General features: G+C 41.0%; 1 protein-coding gene across 1 annotated transcript in view; it reads right to left on the bottom strand.

The window, feature by feature from the left end:
• HCN4 (hyperpolarization activated cyclic nucleotide gated potassium channel 4) overlaps positions 1-19,341 on the bottom strand; it is a 103,657-nt gene that overhangs the window by 10,441 nt on the left and 73,875 nt on the right. The window contains exons 2-6 of the mRNA XM_063445899.1: positions 17,825-18,248; positions 17,429-17,590; positions 4,617-4,835; positions 3,538-3,684; positions 352-592 (exon numbers count right to left, since the gene is read on the bottom strand). Of these exons, the coding sequence (XP_063301969.1) occupies positions 352-592; positions 3,538-3,684; positions 4,617-4,835; positions 17,429-17,590; positions 17,825-18,248 (1,193 nt within the window). The remainder of the gene's footprint in view (positions 1-351; positions 593-3,537; positions 3,685-4,616; positions 4,836-17,428; positions 17,591-17,824; positions 18,249-19,341) is intronic.

Below are 19,341 nucleotides of genomic sequence, written 5' to 3'. Positions count from 1 at the left end.
CTGTCTCCAACCAAGCTGGTGTAGGAACATTAATCAATCACCGAACACTGTGACATTAGCTGCATCAATCATGAGACAGCCAACAAGTGCAGAAATATACTAACACACACTCCCACCAATAACGGGTAACAGGCAGGAATGAAAAGGGAAAACAGATAATCAGTGCCCAGCTGCAGTCCATCTGATTTGCTGGATTGCCACGCTTAATATTTTCTTGTCCAGCTTCACAGGCAAGTCGAATAAAAACCGGTGGGAAACTGTGTAAGGCAGCCTTGGACCTGCCCTGTCTCAGCATGTGAAGTAGAAGCCCCTCTTTTCTAACAGATTTTTACAAATTGAACCTCTACATACCTCCGAAGTAGGAACCATCTGCAAGCTTAGTCTCTTTGCTGCCCTTGCTCAAGATACTGACAACACCATGCTGTATGAAGAACATCTTCTTTCCCACGGTCCCTTCTCGGATTAAGAAGTCCCCGGGTTGGAAAACCTCAAATCGTAGCTTCGTAAGCATTGAGGTCACAAAATTTGGATCAGCATTGGCAAACAGTGGCATCGATGCCACTAGTTTTCGGCAATTAAAGTTAATGATTTCCTGTAGAAGAGCACAAGGTCGTATCACTGCACAGCAACTACAATACAGCGCATTCAATATACAGTAAAATACAGAGCATTCAATATCACATAAAATTCAACAATATTACATATATATATATTTAAAAATATAAATGGCATATAAATGTCAAGGCAACACGTGCACCAAATCTTGAGATGAGAGTTAAAATAACAGTAAGCACCTACAGACAATAAGAAAAGGATCACATACTTGTAAGCCAGTCCATATATTCGGTATAAAATCTGAATTATAACCTTGTATTTTCTTAGAATGTCAAAAAAGTAACACATGGCATTTTAACCTATGTTTAAGTGGTAAGTGTAATGATTCTAGGATCTGAGGTGAGATGACAGGCCGTTCGCTTGATTAATAATTTACACAAAATGGTCTCTACAAACAGAGGAAGAGAAACATGTCTCTGTGTTATCATGGCAAGAAATACCCTTAAACTGCTATGGATGCTGGAACTCAGGCAGGTTTATTTACTACAGTGAGAATTCAAAGTGAATTTTAAATTTAAGGCCAGAGTAGCTGAAGTGACTTAGCTAATTTTTCCCTTTTCAGCTATTTTAACCTTTAATTTGAAGTTCTTTACTTTACCCAGTATGGTGCTGATATGACGCTGTTGATTATTGTTATTATTTTTATTTATAAAGCGCCAACCAGGGCCGGACTGGCCCACCGGGATTCCGGGAAATTTCCTGGTGGGCCGTGGCACCTGGGGCTGGGCTTACAGCCCCATTCAGAACTGATCAGGCTCATGTAATCCCGGCCGGCCATGTGCGAGCTGTGTGGCCGCACAGGACCCCCTGGGAGCAGGGGGAGCCAGGTGGCCGGCACAGATCACACATGGCCGGCCGGGATCATAAAAAAAAAAAATTGTGGCGGGGCGGAGCAAGCGTGCGGTTAATTACTTCATCTAAAACTGTATTACACTATATGCCACCCTCTATGCCTATCTAGGACTGTACCACTGGATAACAAAGAAGGGAAAGGGTCACCTTAACGGACCCCAAAGCGCAAGAATCTGAGCTAAATTTATTAGCTCAGAAAAGTGTAAGTTGCCATTTGGCATTTTGTTCTATACCTATTCAATTTAATTATATAGGTTGCACTATGTTTTGTATTTTTTTATGCTTTATTTAAGGTACATACAGGAAGGTTAATAATACTAAAAAGAGGATTTTAAAGTCTAAGGTATAGGCTCTAATATTTTATTTTATTTTCACACCTTCCTTTGTTCACATAAGCGCTACACCGGCACGTCTATTTGTTCTGTTTTCTGTTTAAAAGATACTACTGTGATTTAGCAGCTACGTAAAATTGGTGTATATACTTTTTAAGAAAAATTCACATATCACTCAAATAGCGCTAATACTTTAACCTTTTAGGAAATTATAAGCCCATATACAAATGCTACAGTAGCGCTTGATGTATGGACAACACCGATTGGCTGCCCTTCTGGGTACTTTGTCAATCTGGTGCACATTTGCGTGTGCTATTACGATGTGCCCCATTTTTGTGAAGCAAATTGCCCATTAAGCTAATTGCATCACGGAGACCCCCACCCACAGGCTCTGTCCCGTTTCTCAATGACCTAATATTAAGACCTGACCATGTTGCCAGGTCTGGGTCATGCTTCAGCTATGTAGAGCAGTGTTTCCCAACCCAGTCCTCAAGGCACACCTACCAGTCCAGGATTTAAGAATTACCCAGTTTTGTCTAAGGTGTTTTTTCTTTTTTTTTTTCTAAAAACACCTTAGACAAAACTGGGTAATCCTTAAATCCTGGACTGGTAGGTGTGCCTTGAGGACTGGGTTGGGAAACACTGATGTAGAGGACAGAGATATTCTTGTCAACAGAACATTTACTGACCCAACTATTCACACTGCTGTTCCTGTTGCTTCCAGAACATGATGCATGGAGGGTCTGTACAACTATGGAAATGGCATCAGGCAAATAATTTATCACACTCTATATGGGTAGTGCTAATTACATGTAAGAACCCCAATGCTGTGCACCTATAGGTATTTATTGACCAATTAAATACCTAAAGTACAAAACCGGTTTAGACTAGGCTGTTATAGCAGTAAAGGCTGTATCATCAATTAAATAATCAGGAACTGTACAGTAATTAGCAATTAAGACATCTGTAAAAAATCATTTTAAAGGGACACTAAAGGCACCCTTACAACTGCAGTACCCCTGTCCCCTTAAACCTGCAATATTAATTATTGCAGTTTCTGAGAAACAGCTTATATTACAGGGCTAACTCCTCCTCTAGTGACTGTCTACCAGGCAGCTATTAGAGGTGCATAATGGTGTTTTACAGAGGTTTATTCTGTGAAACAATGCTGGACATCCTCAAACTTTGCATGAGGATGTCCAGTGTTTTGAAAATGCTTGCCGTAAATGTGTATTAGATTTCTGAATCACTGTGACGTCAGGGGGAGGAGCCTGGACCAGCGCTGGTGAACACCTTTATTTGCCACCGGGGATGGGCACTGCATGTGCACAGGGGGCAGAGGGACACTGTAGTTTTAGGAATAGTTCATAGAACGGATCGATTCTGAATTATTTATCTGACGAGTCTACAGGTAAGATTGATTCAGAATCGATTCTGGTATCATTTAAAAGGAATCTGAATCACTTCAATGGAAGTAAATTAATAATTTAGAAAAACCTGATTGCTGCAGACAGGGAAGGCAGGTACTGGCAGACTCAGCACAGCAGCACAACAGTGCACAATTCACATAAAGCAAAGAATTTTGTTTCAGAACAAAATGTCCCAATGTCTCAAATTCTGACCCACCTCTGCTAGCAGGTGACAAAGAGATTACATCATTTTTAAAATAAAAGCAAAACCATATGCTTAAATAAGAGTGTGAACGGACAAGAGTTGAGAATGGTTTTGAGTGTCTTACCTCTCTCAAAGGTTCACTCAGCTCCCCCAGAATACTTTCTTCATCAAACATCTTCCCTTGGTATCGATGCTCATAGTAGTCATGGATCCGCTGGCGCATGTCGGCTGGGAGTTTGTGAAACGACATATACTGCTCCACCTGCTTATACTGAGAACAAATAGGGAAAATAAAATGAAATATTAGTAACCTGGCACAAGATCTGCGAATTTAGCAATGATTCTGCAAAGCATGAGAAGAGACATATGCTGCATGCAACCTGGATATTAATTAGTTGTAGTTATTTTGGGTAATTGCTGATTGAAGCAACAAAAGAGGATGTTGTTACAGTTCGCAGGATTTAGAAATGTGCTAAATGTGAAGTTTGATACGTGGGAAAGGTTTCAATTGTTTAATCCCTTACATTCTGTTTAATCTCTCAATGACACAATGCAAGTGCTCAGAAAATATATCTGGAGTTTAATATTTTATATGTTTCTATCTGCAAGACAATATTGACGCTAGACCTAAACAATTTAATTTAAATGTAATTTTTTTTTTAATTGAGAAAAGAAAGGATAAAGAGTCCACATTATACTGGCTTTCACGTCCTTTGTAAATTGTGTGTACTAGCACATTTATTGAGAATACACCGAAAGCAATAAGGAATCCTGATAAAAAGAACAATTATACAGGGTGAGTGAAAGGACCATGTGAGTTGCTTAATGCAAATCCATTCAAGATGGCAGCTTAGGGTACATCCATTGGTTAAGTACATAATCCTTTGGCATCTAACAGATGTTTGGGTGGTTACCAGCTCTTGAATAACTCCATACTTGTATACGTGATAATGTGGGAGCCAGTTCTATTCTAATAAATGAAACTTTGCCTTCTATAATCTTCAATAAATTAAAAGTGACCATAAATACAGATCTGGGAGCAGCCATAAGAAAGAAGATCTCTCCCAAGTCTTAGATCACTAGATTAATAGACCATAAAAACGTGGTCGTGAGAAGGAAAAGGAATAGAGCCTGCAATAAAGAACTCTATTGTAATAGAATGTTGTAAAACATTAGTGTTACTTCTGTGCCTTGAATGTCTACCTTTTCTTGATACTGGCGTCGTGAAGAATCCAGGGATTGGATGAGGGCAGTAGCATGTCCGATGAACATGGCATAGCACGTGGCACCTACAATCATGCTGAGCATGGTGAGCCAGACATCTGACATGCCCACTGGTGCCTGTTGCCCGTACCCGATGCACAACATGTGACTCATGGCCTTGAAAAGGGCATACGAATATTGCTTCCCCCATGAGGCATTCTGTGATAGAGAGAGAGACAGAAGAGGGAGAGATTATTCTTATAAAGTCTACATACAACTTCAAAATGTAGGCATTCTGTGATAGAGAGATAGACAGAAAGAGGGAGAGATTATTCTTATAAAGTCTACATACAACTTCTGAAGAACTTCCTACATTATTCTGAAAAAATTGTGTAACTACAATGAACTGTATGGTTTGGCAAAACAGGCAAAACCACAGTATCCTGGAGTGCCCTATTTTATTTCCAACAATAGCTAAACAATATATCTGAACCAATGCTCTTGAAGTTATGCTAACTATACTGGGACCTACCTGCATTAGTGACCTCTGATATTCAAGCATTTACTGCTTCAAATAAATACAATTATTCATATAACTCATCATAAATATATGGCTGCGTTTTCCACTATTTATTTATTATTATCATTTTTTTACTCATTTTTTTACTCATTTTTATCTTCTGTACTCCATTTTATTTCACTTTTTTCTTCTCTTCATCCTTCTTCTTCTTATTTTTCTCATCTTTCTTTCCTTTTACGATCTATTGGATTATCCATTTTTTGTTTTGTTTTGTTTTGTTTGATTTTCTCTCTTACCAACAGACCTACCACGCACATTATGTGAAATTTAAAGGCACAGCACATATTTCTCACACCTTAAAGGCGCAGTTCACCTTTTACATTTTATAATCCCTCACCACTCACCACACTCAGCCAGCATCGTAGGTTAAGCTCCTGGTTTCTGCATACTACAGCAGAGTGTTCCATTTTTTGTATAGGTTTTAGTGAATCCCTATTTTTTCCAGTTTTTGAGCGACCTATTGTTAGTCGGACTCCCTCTCCCCTGGGTATTACATTAGGTATACCAGCACTATCAATTTTCACATCATAAATATATGCCTACCTATGTAAAGAGTGGCATTGGCTACATATTTGATCAGTAAACCATCAATATCTGCTCACACTTTGGTCCACCATTGACATTTAATGTTTCTCACTAGTCTTTATTAAAAATTATATTATTTGGCCCCTTTTTATCGTGCATATGTGAGGAAAACAATGGGCCCTAAATAAATGCCAAAGTGATGGATTTTTTTTCTTTTTATAAAATTATATATTTTGTATATATATTTATTTAACACAAGGAGTGTAAGTTAACCTAGTGACCTAGGTCACCATTGATGGGTGCAGTTTATTTTTGACATGATCCCCAATGACATCTAAATGTTGAATTTATTAATATGACTAACCAAATTATAATCTGTGAAATTAACCAATTTATATATTTTTTGAGGATACAGAGAGTTACAATACTCCTACTATGATGTATGGATTAGCTCTTGTTATATCAGCCATCACTTGTGGAGAGTATTTCGGAGCTTGGGAATGTGCCTACGAAGTACCAGCACATGCTCATGTGTGCAAAGTTCCAAGGGGATCGAAGTAATCTGCAGGCCATGCTCTGGCTATGCATGCAAATCCTGGGATATAGATAGATTTAAATCCAAATATAAAAACAGATTGTTTAATAAATAAAATAGCACAACCATCACTAACTTTCATAGGTCTGAGAAGTGACAATTTTAAACCAGACAAATCTCTTGGGCCAGATGGGTTTACTGGGATGAACACTCTGCCTAAGCTGTTATATTTGCTTTAGGTTTTATGAGGATTTTATGGGGATTATCCAGTCTTCTGAGACAGGCTCCCTCCAGAAAAAATTACTGGCATCCCCATTGTATACTACTTCCAGGAATTTTGTAGTTTTTTTTTTTTGTGTATAGTCTACATTGTAATCATTATTTTTTTTTTATCAGTTATTTAATTTCAAAGTTTTGGCTCAGTTTTCCAAGCCATTCTATTCATTTTTTAAAAACTTTTTGTTCAAAGCAGGTGATTATCTAATCAGTGTGAATTGGGATATATAGTAATTTACCCTTCTTGCTTCTTGGCATATTGGCATGTATCTGCGTTACCCCGAGAGAATACTTCTTTGTGAGCACACTGCTCATGTTTTATTTTAGTTTTTTAATATAATGATCTCAACATCTGCAAATATGTTGCATTCTAGTTCTCCAAGTCTGCATTCACTCCATTTTTGTTTAGTGATCCATAACTTTGTTTGAATACACTAATAAAATACATTTTCAAAGTATGGCTGCAACTCGGGTTAGGAAGTTCTGCTCTTTAGATAGCTCGAATCTTGGTGGCTCCTTCATAAAGATGTCATATTGAGTATCTCCATGCAATAACATACTTTCTGTCACGTAGGACAGGAGAGCATTACCAGACCTTAGAGTGCCTGGGTTTAAAGCAGTGCTTATATCGAGGAGAAAATTCCTGAGAATAGAAAAGAATAGTAGTGAATGGGCCCAGTTGTAGGGTTACTGAAGATCAATTAAACTGAACACCAAGCCAAGTTCAAGGATAACAGAAATACTGAAAAAAGTCAACTAATCAAGAAATCACTCAAACTATAAAACTAAAACAACAAATGAGCAATGTACTATCTGAGCAGGTCACTTATATTGCCCGGAATAAAGACCTGTTGGCTGTCATCATGAGGACAACGTCAAATTGTGTACTGTAAAAAAAACCTTTTCTTTGCCTTAGATTAAATCTAATTTCTTCCAGCCTAAATGCGTGACCTCGTGTCCTATCTATAGCCCTGTTTATGAATGTTGTTTCATTTATTTCAATTATTTCAATTATTTTAGCAGTGTATGCCAATTTGCAGGGTGCTAGCCATATTCTCATGTGGACCTGTCTCAGATTCCTGTACCTTCACTGAACGTTTGTCATTTTGTAACAATTTATTGAGAGATAATAAAACAAAATTCAGAACAAACATGTAGAAGGCATAGGAGGTGAATGAATTAGGGACAGAAACCAATCACACCTTGCAGGATAAAATAACACAGAACTAGAGAGTAAAGAGAGAGATACTCAGAATAGGGTGTAAGAGAGGAGAAGGAGAGTGCTAATTAAGAGTCCACACCAGATGGGCGGTAGACAGATCCCCTCTCAAGGGCCACACCACGAGAGGACAACACCACTAGGAGGTTTCGAGAAAGGCTCTGATGGGGCAAAAACCTCCAACCAATCCATATTTTCAGAAAATGATTGGAGGTTTTATGGATAACTGCCGTTAATTCTTACATTCTTATCAAATACCAAAACCTATCATTAATCTGGGCTTGTGAAGGCAGTTCTGCCATGTAGGTTTGTTTAGCTAGGCAGAATCTCAATGTTGTGCACAATCTATGCATAAATGTATGTGCTGTGCAAGAAAACTGCAAGTCCCTATTCAAAAAAGCTACCCAAGAGTCTGGATGGAGGGTCACATTTATGCAGTGGGAAAGTTAGCAAAGATGTACTCCAATAGTGGTGTAAGCTTTGGGCATGACCATCAGACGTTCAGATGCCTACCGTCCTCCCCACAGCTCCGGAACCACGAAGAGACCATGCCTGTCTGAGTTTTAGGCCACCTAGAATGATGTATATACCAGCGTGCCAGAACCTTGTAACAGTTTTCTTTAATCTCAGTGTATTGGGTGATATGCAATGTGTTAATGAAGATGTCTGTCTAGTCACCTAGCTCTTCCCATAGGTCTCGCTCTCAGTGGGAAGTGTAATGTGAGATTACAGGATAGAGATCATACCCAACCTATTTTTAGGAAGTTGACAGTTGAACTCATAAGCAATAGACTCCCCTTTAGGGTGGTTACTTATAGAGGACCATACAAAGTGGAGAAGCTGAAAAAATTTGGAAGTGGAAATTGAAACTCGTGCACCATGTGTGCTTTCGTGTTCACTGAACATTTAGACTTTTCAGTTATCGTTCAACATATTGAAGTCATTGAGTCAGTGATATAACAGATTTTGGAGACACTTACGGCCTCATTTAGAGTATGTTTTAAAATGCCATGATCATGCAAAGAGCAAGGTGAAAGAACACATTTTGAAAAATCAGCCAGTTCGTTTCTTTGTGACGTAAAAAGTGTGACAAGATTTTCATTGCACACTTTTCATGATTTTTTAAGTAATCTGAGCAGATTGCTCAGATAAAACAGGAATCCCTCCATGGAATATTCTCAGCAGCAAAAATCATGAAAATGTGAACTCCTGAAGCTCAGAACTGTAGTAAAATTGAGAATATTGTCTGTCAGAATATCTATTACTACAACTATTGTGCCCAGCAGAGGTGTTGGTAGGTCCCAAACACACTTTGGAATATAACTCAAGCTAATACTCTTGGGAATGAAGCTCAAAAGAAAACCAGATGACTCCTCTACCACCCTTGGACATATCCAAACTCCATCCCTTAATTCGTGTGGTTAGCTATGTATGTTGAAAAGGAAATTCTACAGACACTCAAGGTGTTCAATCCGCAGGCTAAGAGGTCTTTGTCAAGCTGACAAAGACCTCTTATCAGGTTGAAACGTTGCTGCTCTTCTCTGTCATATTAAAACTGCCTGTAGCTTGAACACCTTGAGTGCCTGGAGAATTATTTTTTTTGCCTTATTGTTGTGGGATTGCTGGTCCTGCTTTTGAGCACCAGGTGGCTGCTGCGATTGAGTGTGGCTTCTACCTTCACTATTGCAATTTAAATATGCTGGACATATGGCAGAGCATAGTGTCGGAGCCAGCAATGCACCATTCTTTCACTAAATATTGGCCACTCACTGGAGTAAACCACCTGGTACAACTAACAATAAATGGCATCCCTTCCTCGAGTAGTCTTAGCTACGCTAATGCCATATCTCTTCTTACCAGCGCACAAAAAAATAACGCAAAAGTTCTGGGGCTTACCTCACAATTCAGCCCAGAGGAACCTCATGTCCAATAAGAGGAGCACTTAGCGGAGAACTAATCCTACTGCTTACACCCTCCGGTGATCTTGCAAAGCTGACAGCAGAGACAATCTGGATATTGGCACATATCTCCCCGTTCAACATCTCATAAAACGATGGATATAGAAACTGGGACTGGGGGTCAACTGTGGACTTTCCTATACCCTCATAACTATCACCAGCAACAACTTCAGCAACCAAAGAAGTCATTCAAAACTTACTTGCTGACATTCAGAAATTATTCCAAGCGGATCTTGGGTTGAAAAAGGCAGACATGCAGGTGTTGAGAGACCGAATCCCGTCCACATAATGGATATCAACCAGACTGTGGCCTCGTGTCATCAATACTTCCTCCCCAATGACTCCAAACAAATCCCTGAGTGCTCCTACAGCAGCTACTCGAGATGTTATACTACACTGTCAAATATCACAAGACAAACAACGTACTATGACAGCGATATGAGGCAAAACACCTTACACCTTCGAAAAAAGTAACCTTACATTTTATCAGGACCTGCCAAGGTCCACCCTACAATGGAGAAATTCACTGCAGGCTGTCACACAACGGCTAAGGGAAGCAGGCATAACCTACAGATGGAAAGCTCCAAGGTCCTTGTTGTGTCAAAAAATGGGTCTGACGGGTTCAAGCATGTCTGACTATGCCGACCATTATTCTGAGCTGTCAGACGACTTCACGAGCAAAGCTGATCACTGCCCGCCCGTAGCGACCGCTCTCACACAAATGAGCCCGCAAACGGAAAACTCCCCAGTGACCACAGCAGTGATGAGGGAACTGCTGGCCGGACTACAACTTACAATTCAGGCAGATATGGCCTGGATTCGCAGAGATCTGCAGGGCCTAACAGGCCGCCTGACCACGCTGGAGGCAGACTCCCGCCGAAACCAGCAGGACACAGTGCAGTTACACAGAGCGGTACAGGAACTGCAACAACTGTCCCATAAAACAGACCAATGATTTGCAGACCTCGAGGATCAGAGGAGAAGCCTGAATCTTAAAATAAGGGGACTCGGAGAGGAGATCCCAGAAGCGGAAGTGCCCCACTTCATACAGCGCCTGCTGGCGGATCTACTACCCACCAAACAGGCCAAACAAGTAACTCTGGGAGGGATGTTTCGCCTGCCACGACCACCGAAAGCCCCAGCTACGGCACCAAGAGATCTCCTAGTGCGCTTCATAAGCCACGGAGACAGAGCCACGGTCCTCCAAGCAACTAGAACAAGGACGCCGTACATATTTGAAGACAGACAGCTCTCTTTCTACGCGGACCTATCGGGGCCAACACTAGCTTGGCGCCGCACCTTAAAACCCTTCACGGCCCTCCTCCGCCTTTATGAAATCGCTTACCAGTGGAGACGACCCTGGGCTCTAGTGATCCACCACGGCGACACATTGTATACAGTCCAAGACCTACAGAGTGCCAGAGACCTACTACCTACCCTGGGATTGCCACAAGAAACCATCCCCAACGCAGGTCTAACCCAACCGGAGACAAGGCCAGCAGAGAGGGATACTACGACAGCAAAGCCGTCCGCTTCCCGTTACGCAAGAAAAGGCCCATCAACGGCACAGACGGGCACCTGATATTACTTCGGGACTTATTATTATTTCCTACCGCATAACTACACATAGACCCAAGACCCCATGGCCACACCATACCCAGTAACTCTTCCCTACATCGCCCACGGAGACCACTCTCAGGTTCACCCCCCACCTTCCCCGGGTTAAAGGGACACACTATTACCCTTACCTTTACAGCGGGAGAATGCAGATCACTAACACGCATTCCAGTCATAGCTCCCTATCTGACCCAGCATCACAACGAGACCAATCCGCTCAAACCAGCCTGACAGCCCCTAGCATCGTCGGTTAAACCGGCTACATAATTATTCCATTAGACCACCTAGGCTTCACGGCCACAGCGACCCACACTACCAAAAATTTAATTCCCTCAGCTCATGGCCCCTGACCAGCAAACCCCACGTGAAGGACGTATCTATGTTACATGTATGTTATCTGTTTATTTTTTCCTTTGAAATGCATACCTAAAATGCTATAACCATGACCTGAGTCAAAAATAAAGAATAAAAAATAAAAATAAAAATGGGTCTGTACATACTCTAACCACTATGGAAGACGCCCTGGCCTCCTACATCCTTGGGATTGGAGGAGAAGTCCACATGGTCCAGAGACCTACTCTACAAAAACATGGAATCCACTTTGTGCCATTTGCTCCACGTCCTGGAGAAGGCGCAAGCCCTGTAACTTGACCCCCACATAGTGCAGATTGTTTTTCTATTCCATTTCAGTTGATTTACTGTTGTAAGAGTTTCCTTTTGCTTTTCTGCCTTGGATTAGTATCTATGGCTAGGGATGTTCTTAGGATGGGTATAGGGTTTTAAGGCTCTATCGTGTGGCCAATGTTGGCGCATGCCGATGCTAGATATCGGCAAAGTGTAATTACTCCTTGTTAGCGTAAATTTTGCTTATGTTCCCCTGCCTCCCCTGCTGCCCCCTTGGTTAGGGGTAATTTTTATCTTAGGGTTACCCTTCCATTGCTCTTTACTCTTATCTCTTCTACACCATTCCCTTACCCTTTCTTCCCATCTCTTATCCCCACATTTCACTACCCTTTCTTTCCATCCCATATTCCCCTACTTAATCGTCCCGCTCTACCGTATCATGGCCCCAAGCATTGCTCATTCTTCACATTTCATACCTTTCTATTTATTTGCCCCTTCCTCCCATCTCTTACCCTGGTGGTATTGATTTACATTTCCTAGAGCAGTATTAAGACAATTTTTTTCTCACTTCGTGCAAAAAAGGACATGTGTATATGTTATAATGTCCTCACAGTCTTTATCACGTGGCATAAACTGGCTAGCAGCAAGTTTAACAGTTTTGCTGCTTAACAGTCTCAAACAAGTAAAATGTACATCTAAACACATTAATATGCCTTTGACACATTTTATATTTAATGGAGTGCTCAGACATAAAACACAGACAGTTACGTAATTAAGTCAGCATCATTATAGGTCCTCATTAGTATCTTTGGAGTAGACGCAATCTAATCATCTTCACTGCTATCCGCGTAGTCCTCTCTGCCGCTGCATTTTGTTCAGGCGTGTATGGTACAGCTGTTTAGTATTTTAACCCCTTAAGGACCAAACTTCTGGAATAAAAGGGAATCATGACGTGTCACACACGTCATGTGTCCTTAAGGGGTTAAACACCGTTATTTAACAAGCTCTTACTTGCTATTTTTATATTAATCCCTCCCTCTCATTTTCTGGAGAGTAATATACATGGTTTGCATTGAAATTTGAATTGGTTGACATCTCTAAGCATCATCACTGAGCTTAATTGGATTTGTAACAGTGTATTGATCAGATGGCAAATTAATATTTCCACTGGTGTGAGGTTACACTGGTCCATATCCAACACTGCACGATACGGTTTGCTGTATTTTGGAAGAGTAACATATTTTGATGCTGCATGTGCATTCCGTGATCGGGGTGCACGGCAACTTTGCAATGTCTTTACATAAAATTCCATTTTGCAAGTCTATTACAGCTTCTGCATTCTGAAAGGCAAAATGAATACACTTTTGGAGAGTATATTGTTCACTCAACAATATAATAGGAGAGATGCTAATTTATTATTAGCAAACTTCTGAGACCATCAATAGCTGTAGTGATTTGCACTATATTCTTATTCAAACTGAAAATGTAACTTCAAGAGTCATAAGTTGCCGCTACTGGGTCACTGCAGTGTCACAGTGGTGTATGACCTAGTGAAAGCATAATGCATCTGTGGTTTTTATGTACAGTAGTACAAACATTTGTATTTTGTATTTTTTTTTAATTCTTTATTTTTGTGGTGCAAGGAAAAGAACATCAAACATTTGTATTTTATCTGACCAATTTATTTCCTTTCAGATGGTGAGAGTCCCCACTTTATAATATTTATGATATATAGTCTCTCCCAACTGGAGGAGAGAGAAACACGCAATGGACACAAAAACATCAAAACAATATTTGGAAATGTATGCAAGGATGACCAAGTGGCTGCCTTGCAGATTTGGTCCACAGAAACCTCATGAAGAAAGGCCCACAAGGTAGCCACCATCATCTTTGTAGAAAAAGCAGTGACCTTGCCTGGGGAAAGACTCAGGATCATGAACTTGAGCCAACTGACAAGAATAACAGCTGAAGAATTTTGACCCAAAGAGTGTCCAAAAAAATTAACAAACACGGAAGAAAATATCCTAAAAAGCCTAACATAAAATTTGAGGGAAGAAACAATATCCAAACTATGCAACCATCTCTCTTTGACATTCTCAGATGAAGGACAAAAGGAGGGAACTATTTCCTGGTTAAAACTAGTAGGGGAGATCACTTTTGACAAAAAGGAATTCTCAGTCAACGAAACTGTGAACTTTATAAAAAACCATAAGGGGCTCAAAATGGAGACACAAACGTTGAACCCACACACCCCAGGAGAAGAAATTTCCAAAAATTAAACCCACACAACAACAACCAGAATAACAGCAAATCCTTTGAATGAGCTCTAGGTCCAGACTCCAAGGAGGAGGCTTTCACTGCGTTACGGGAGAAGCAGGTGGGCCACACTTACTCACTCGCAGGACACCACGTGTATCTCAGAGTCTTGGGAGTGAGGGATGTGCCAAGCTCTCTTCCTGGCCATCGGCAAGGTCCACAGTTCTTCGGCGGCGCACCGCGAGTACAAGGTACGCCACAATTGCTTCTCATCCGCTGGCCCCTGCAGCCGCTCCACATGGATTGCCGTTTTAATTTTGATGGCAAATTTAAATTTCGTTTTAGTCATAGTCTTTTGACTAAAAATTCATTTTAGTTTTAGTTGTATTTTAGTCATCTGAATTGTTTTATCTAATGGGTTTAATTTAAGCCTCTATCTCTCTCTTTTGCACCTTTCCCAGACCCTCTATGTTCCCCCAGCATCTCTAGGTGTCTTTTTCCAAAGTCCCAGTCTGTCTCTTTTGCCCCTTCCCCAGCTCTTTTGTGTCTTATTGTGTCCACCCAGCCCCTCTGGGTGTCAACCCCCCAAGTCGCTGTGTGTCTCTTTTGCCCCTTCCCCTATCTGTTTCTTTTGCCCCTTCCCTAGCCTCTTTGTGGCTCTTTGACTCCCTTCCAGCCCCTTCTGTGAGTCTCTTTCTCTCAGCAGCCCTATTTGTGTATCTCTTCATCCCAGTACTTTGCGTCTTTCTCCCCCAGCCCCTCTATGTCGCTTTGTGTGTCGCCCAGCCCCTCCATGCATCTCATCTCATCCACATGCCTCATTCCCCCTGTCTCAATTCCTTCCTTCAGCCCCTCCATATGTATTAATCCCCACAAGTGTGCTCATTTCTACCCCAGTCCCCCCCTTTTTTCTTCCCTCAGCCCCATGTGTCTCATTCTTCCAGCCACCTCATGTGTCTCATTCTCCCAGCCCCCCATGTGTCTCATTCTACCAGCCCCCCATGTGTCTCATTCTACCAGCCCCCTCATGTTACTCATTCTCCCAGCCCCCCATGTGTCTCATTCCTCAGTGTCTCATTACCCTAACCCCTATGTGTCACAATCCCTCAGCCCCCCATGTGTCTCAATCCCTCAGCCCCCCATGTGTCTCATTCCCTCAGCCCCCCATGTGTCTCATTCCCTCTCCCCCCTCCCCCATGTGTTTTAACTACATGGCCTCTGCAGCCACTCCACGTGGGTTGCAGTGTTAATTTTAATGGCAAATTTAAATTTAGTTTTAGTCATAGTCTTTTGACTAAAAGGCCATTCTAGTTTTAGTCGTATTTTAGTCATCTGAATTAGTTTTAGTCAGCTAAATCTCCAGAATTTTAGTAGACTATATTAGAATAAAGGTGTTAGTCGACAAAGAGAGGAGCATCTTGTCTGTCCTTTGGCCCACCTCACCTTCAGTAGGCATCCTTTCTGAAATTTGGGGTGTCCCTTTACATGCTATAAGATCCCATCAGGGTGTTAGAACCCTGGAGAACCCATCCCAGGTCTGGGAGCATTGTGGGGAACAACTAGATGAGGGGCAAACCAGCATAGCATCCCACCAACAAAGGGGGCGAGGACACCTACTCTCCTAAGGGGGCCATCCACTTAAATAGGCCCATAGACCACTGCTCTTAGGAGGGCTCCCATTCCCTCTTCCTACTTAAACCCAGACAAAAAAAATGCCGCCCCCAAATGCCCAAGCAAATGTCTTGTTACCCTCTGTGAGGGAACCTGTGTGTCTGAGTGATTGTGTGTGTGTGTGTGAGTGAGTGAGTGGGTGAGTGAGCATGAGTGTGTGTGTGTGTATGTGTGTGTGTCTGAGTGATTGTGTATGCCTCTCAGTGTGTGTGTGTGTCTGCATCATTGTGTGTGTATGTCAGTGAGTGTGTGCATGTCTGTCAGTGATTGTGTGTGTCTATCAGATTGTGTCAAATCATTGAGTGTGTGTGTTAATGTCAGTGTTTCTGCGAGTGTGTGTCTGTCAGTCAAAGTGTATGTTAGCCTTTAACAGGAAGAGGTGTGGCCTTGAGAGGAAGGGGTGGGGTAAATTTAAATTAAGGGGTGCCCGAGTTCCGTCATGCCTAGGGCAGCACAGATCCAAAATACATCACTGCATAAACCCCCAAGTTGTCAATCAGAGAAGAGGTTTTGTTACTTCCTGGTTTGTTTAGCTCAGTGGAGATATCTCAAGAAGCAGCAATTGAGCAGAGCACCTGCCTTGTAAAGACTTCTCACTGAGTTGCATTGGGATTTCTATGATTGGAATGGGGTACATGAAAAAATAGCTTGCAGAAGCTGAAAACTGCTGTCTTCAGACTTTGCAAGCCATTCCCTCTATTCCAGGCACAGACTTTCTGTTTGCTGAAGAATACACCAATCAGAAGCTTCTCATTGAAAACTTGTTAGAATGGAGCTGCAGACGCGCACAAACACATGCGATTGCGGCTTTTCAATGCTTCTCAATAAGCTGTAGCACAGCTCAATGAAAAGAAGGGAAAGCGGCCTGCCGCTTCTATTTTCTGTGTGGAGCTAATGAAAGCCGAAGAAAACCTTCCTGGCTGTCTTACAGCATGGGTAAAATGTCTGTCCCCTGTTGGAAAAGTACTGATTTCTACTGAAATTGGCACTTTAAAAAAAAAAAAAAAAGCTTAGAATTTAGACAACAAACTAAAGTGTTTTCTGTATTTGGAGTTACTTTGACTGGGAGTGAGCAAGAGTTAATCTTTTGGTGAGATAGCGCAGTCGGCTAATGCATCATCAGTAGAATCTGTTCAACCCTTGAGGGTTGCAGGTTCAAATCCAAACTCAGCCTTTCATCCTTTTAAGGTAGATAATAATGAGTACCATTAAATTGGGTAAGAGTATAACATCTCCCAGGAAGTACTTGGAAACCAGAGTAATCTGAATGTACCTGTCCTGGTTAAATAAATTGTTATTATTATTTGTAGATTTTTTAATCATGTACCGTAACATGAATTACAGCTGGAATCCTGCTTTGGCATAGAGCACGCCTTACAGCCAATTCCAATGCAACTTCAGTTTAAAATAGATCAAGGTTATATAAAATCGATTTATATTACGGCATTACTACCTATTTTAGTTTCTGTTGGTAATTTTATATGGTTTAATCTGCATTGACTGATTCAATTGTTAAAAATGAAATATTTTAGAATACCGTGGGTAACTCACCTGCATATGATTTAAAGATACCCAGCAGTCATCGGGGAACTCTTGCAGCATTGGTACCAAGAACTGCAAGCAGCCATCCCAGTGGCATAGAAGCAGCATCATTCCAATCAGATTCACAATACGCACCACAGCACTCGCCAGGTCATAGGTCATGTGAAAGATCTGCAAATGATCATACCACGAACTGAGCTTGGCCATGAAGACATAATTACAAAAACTACCGCCTGAGCAGTAAATAAGTGAAATACATTAGATAGGGTCATATGATGACAATCTGCAGTATCAGATGAGGACGGGCTGAAAATGAATTTCCCCTCGCCCTCATGAAAGCAGGGTTTAAACGACTTTCACAGTAATCAAATGTCACAAAAGGTGTTCAGTTTAGTGCAGACCTACCTCCTCCCATTGGTGAATGTAACGAATAAGCCTTGAAAGTCTTAGTAGCCGTAATAAGCTGAGCACTTTAGTGAAACGGACAATTCTTAGGGCCCTGGCGGTCTTGTATACCTCTGAGTCAATGCGTGTCTCTACAATAAGGAAGATGTAGTCCACAGGGATGGATGAGATGAAATCAACAAGAAACCAACTCTTCAAGTATCGAATTTTGATACGCTGTGGCTCCAGGATGATTTCTGTATTGTCCTCCACTACGATGCCCGTGCGGAAGTTGAGCACCAGGTCCACAAGAAAAAAAGTATCGGATACCACATTAAAGACAATCCAGGCAGGTGTGTTCTCTTCCTTGAAGAAGGTGATGCCCACTGGAATGATGATGAGGTTACCTACCATCAGAAGCAACATGGTGAGGTCCCAGTAGAATCTATAATAGAAAGAAGGTAACTGTATTTACTGATTGTTACATTATGCTGACATACATGTTTCAATATTTTGGCATGGTGTAAAACTATATTTCCAAAATACAAGCAGAATCCTTACAAACACTTACGCAAACACTTTTGAGAACATTAACGATATAATTATTCTATCAAATCAACTGTATATTGCAAAATTCATATATGTACTTTTACAGTAATTATCTGGAACATGTGAGATTAAGCAAGAAACAAAATATAGTGTATACTGTCAAATAATATATAAATAATAAATAATAAATAATGTCTCCAAATTGTCTGCAATAAATAATAGAAAAAAAATAAAAAAAAATAATAATGAAGTAATCTGATTCTTCGTGATCTGCAAGACTCCCAGAGAATCCTACTTTTTTTTCTAAAAGATCTTTTTTCGAAAAGATCCTTTCTTTACTTTTCAACTATTTTGTTGTGTTACTTAACTGAAATTGAAAATTGATGACTTGAATAAAACTTTTTAAAAATCAGTAATTGTCCCTGATTATGTATTCCTTTTATAAGTATTCATGAATTGTAATATATATACATATCTGCCAGGTCTCCGTTTTTTTCAAATGCTAGAAACCAATGCAAGTCTATAGTGTCAATAAATGCTAGCCTTTTTTGTATGTCTTCATTTAAACTAGTGTATGAGAAAAGATTTCAACAGAATAGCTGAATTGGATACATTCCCAATCTTGGTTATTATGCTACGTCCACTATATTGTCCTAAAACACTTAATTTTTCTGTCAGATCCAGGTGTAAAAAGGAATGCTTGAATTAACGGTGCAATCACAAATATGGTATGGTACAGTTTAAGTGTGTCACACATAGATGTCTGGTAGGAAGGGGAGCGCATTGCACAGTGCTCCCCTCATGCAGGTCACTCCATTTAGCGTGGCCAAGAAGGTGGACTGCGGTAGAGGAGCTTTTGTTTTCCCTACCAGGTCTGACAGGAAGTGCTCACTGAGAGCACAGAACTGCTTCCTGTGGATAAGAGGAGAGGAGACAAAGAAGGGCACAGGAGGGGGACAAAAAAGGGCACAGGAGGGAAAGGGGGACAG

The sequence above is a fragment of the Pelobates fuscus genome, chromosome 3 (assembly GCF_036172605.1).
Source record: "Pelobates fuscus isolate aPelFus1 chromosome 3, aPelFus1.pri, whole genome shotgun sequence".
Taxonomy (NCBI): domain Eukaryota; kingdom Metazoa; phylum Chordata; class Amphibia; order Anura; family Pelobatidae; genus Pelobates; species Pelobates fuscus.
Note: the sequence above shows the minus strand (reverse complement) of the source record. Positions and strands in the feature narration are given on the sequence as shown.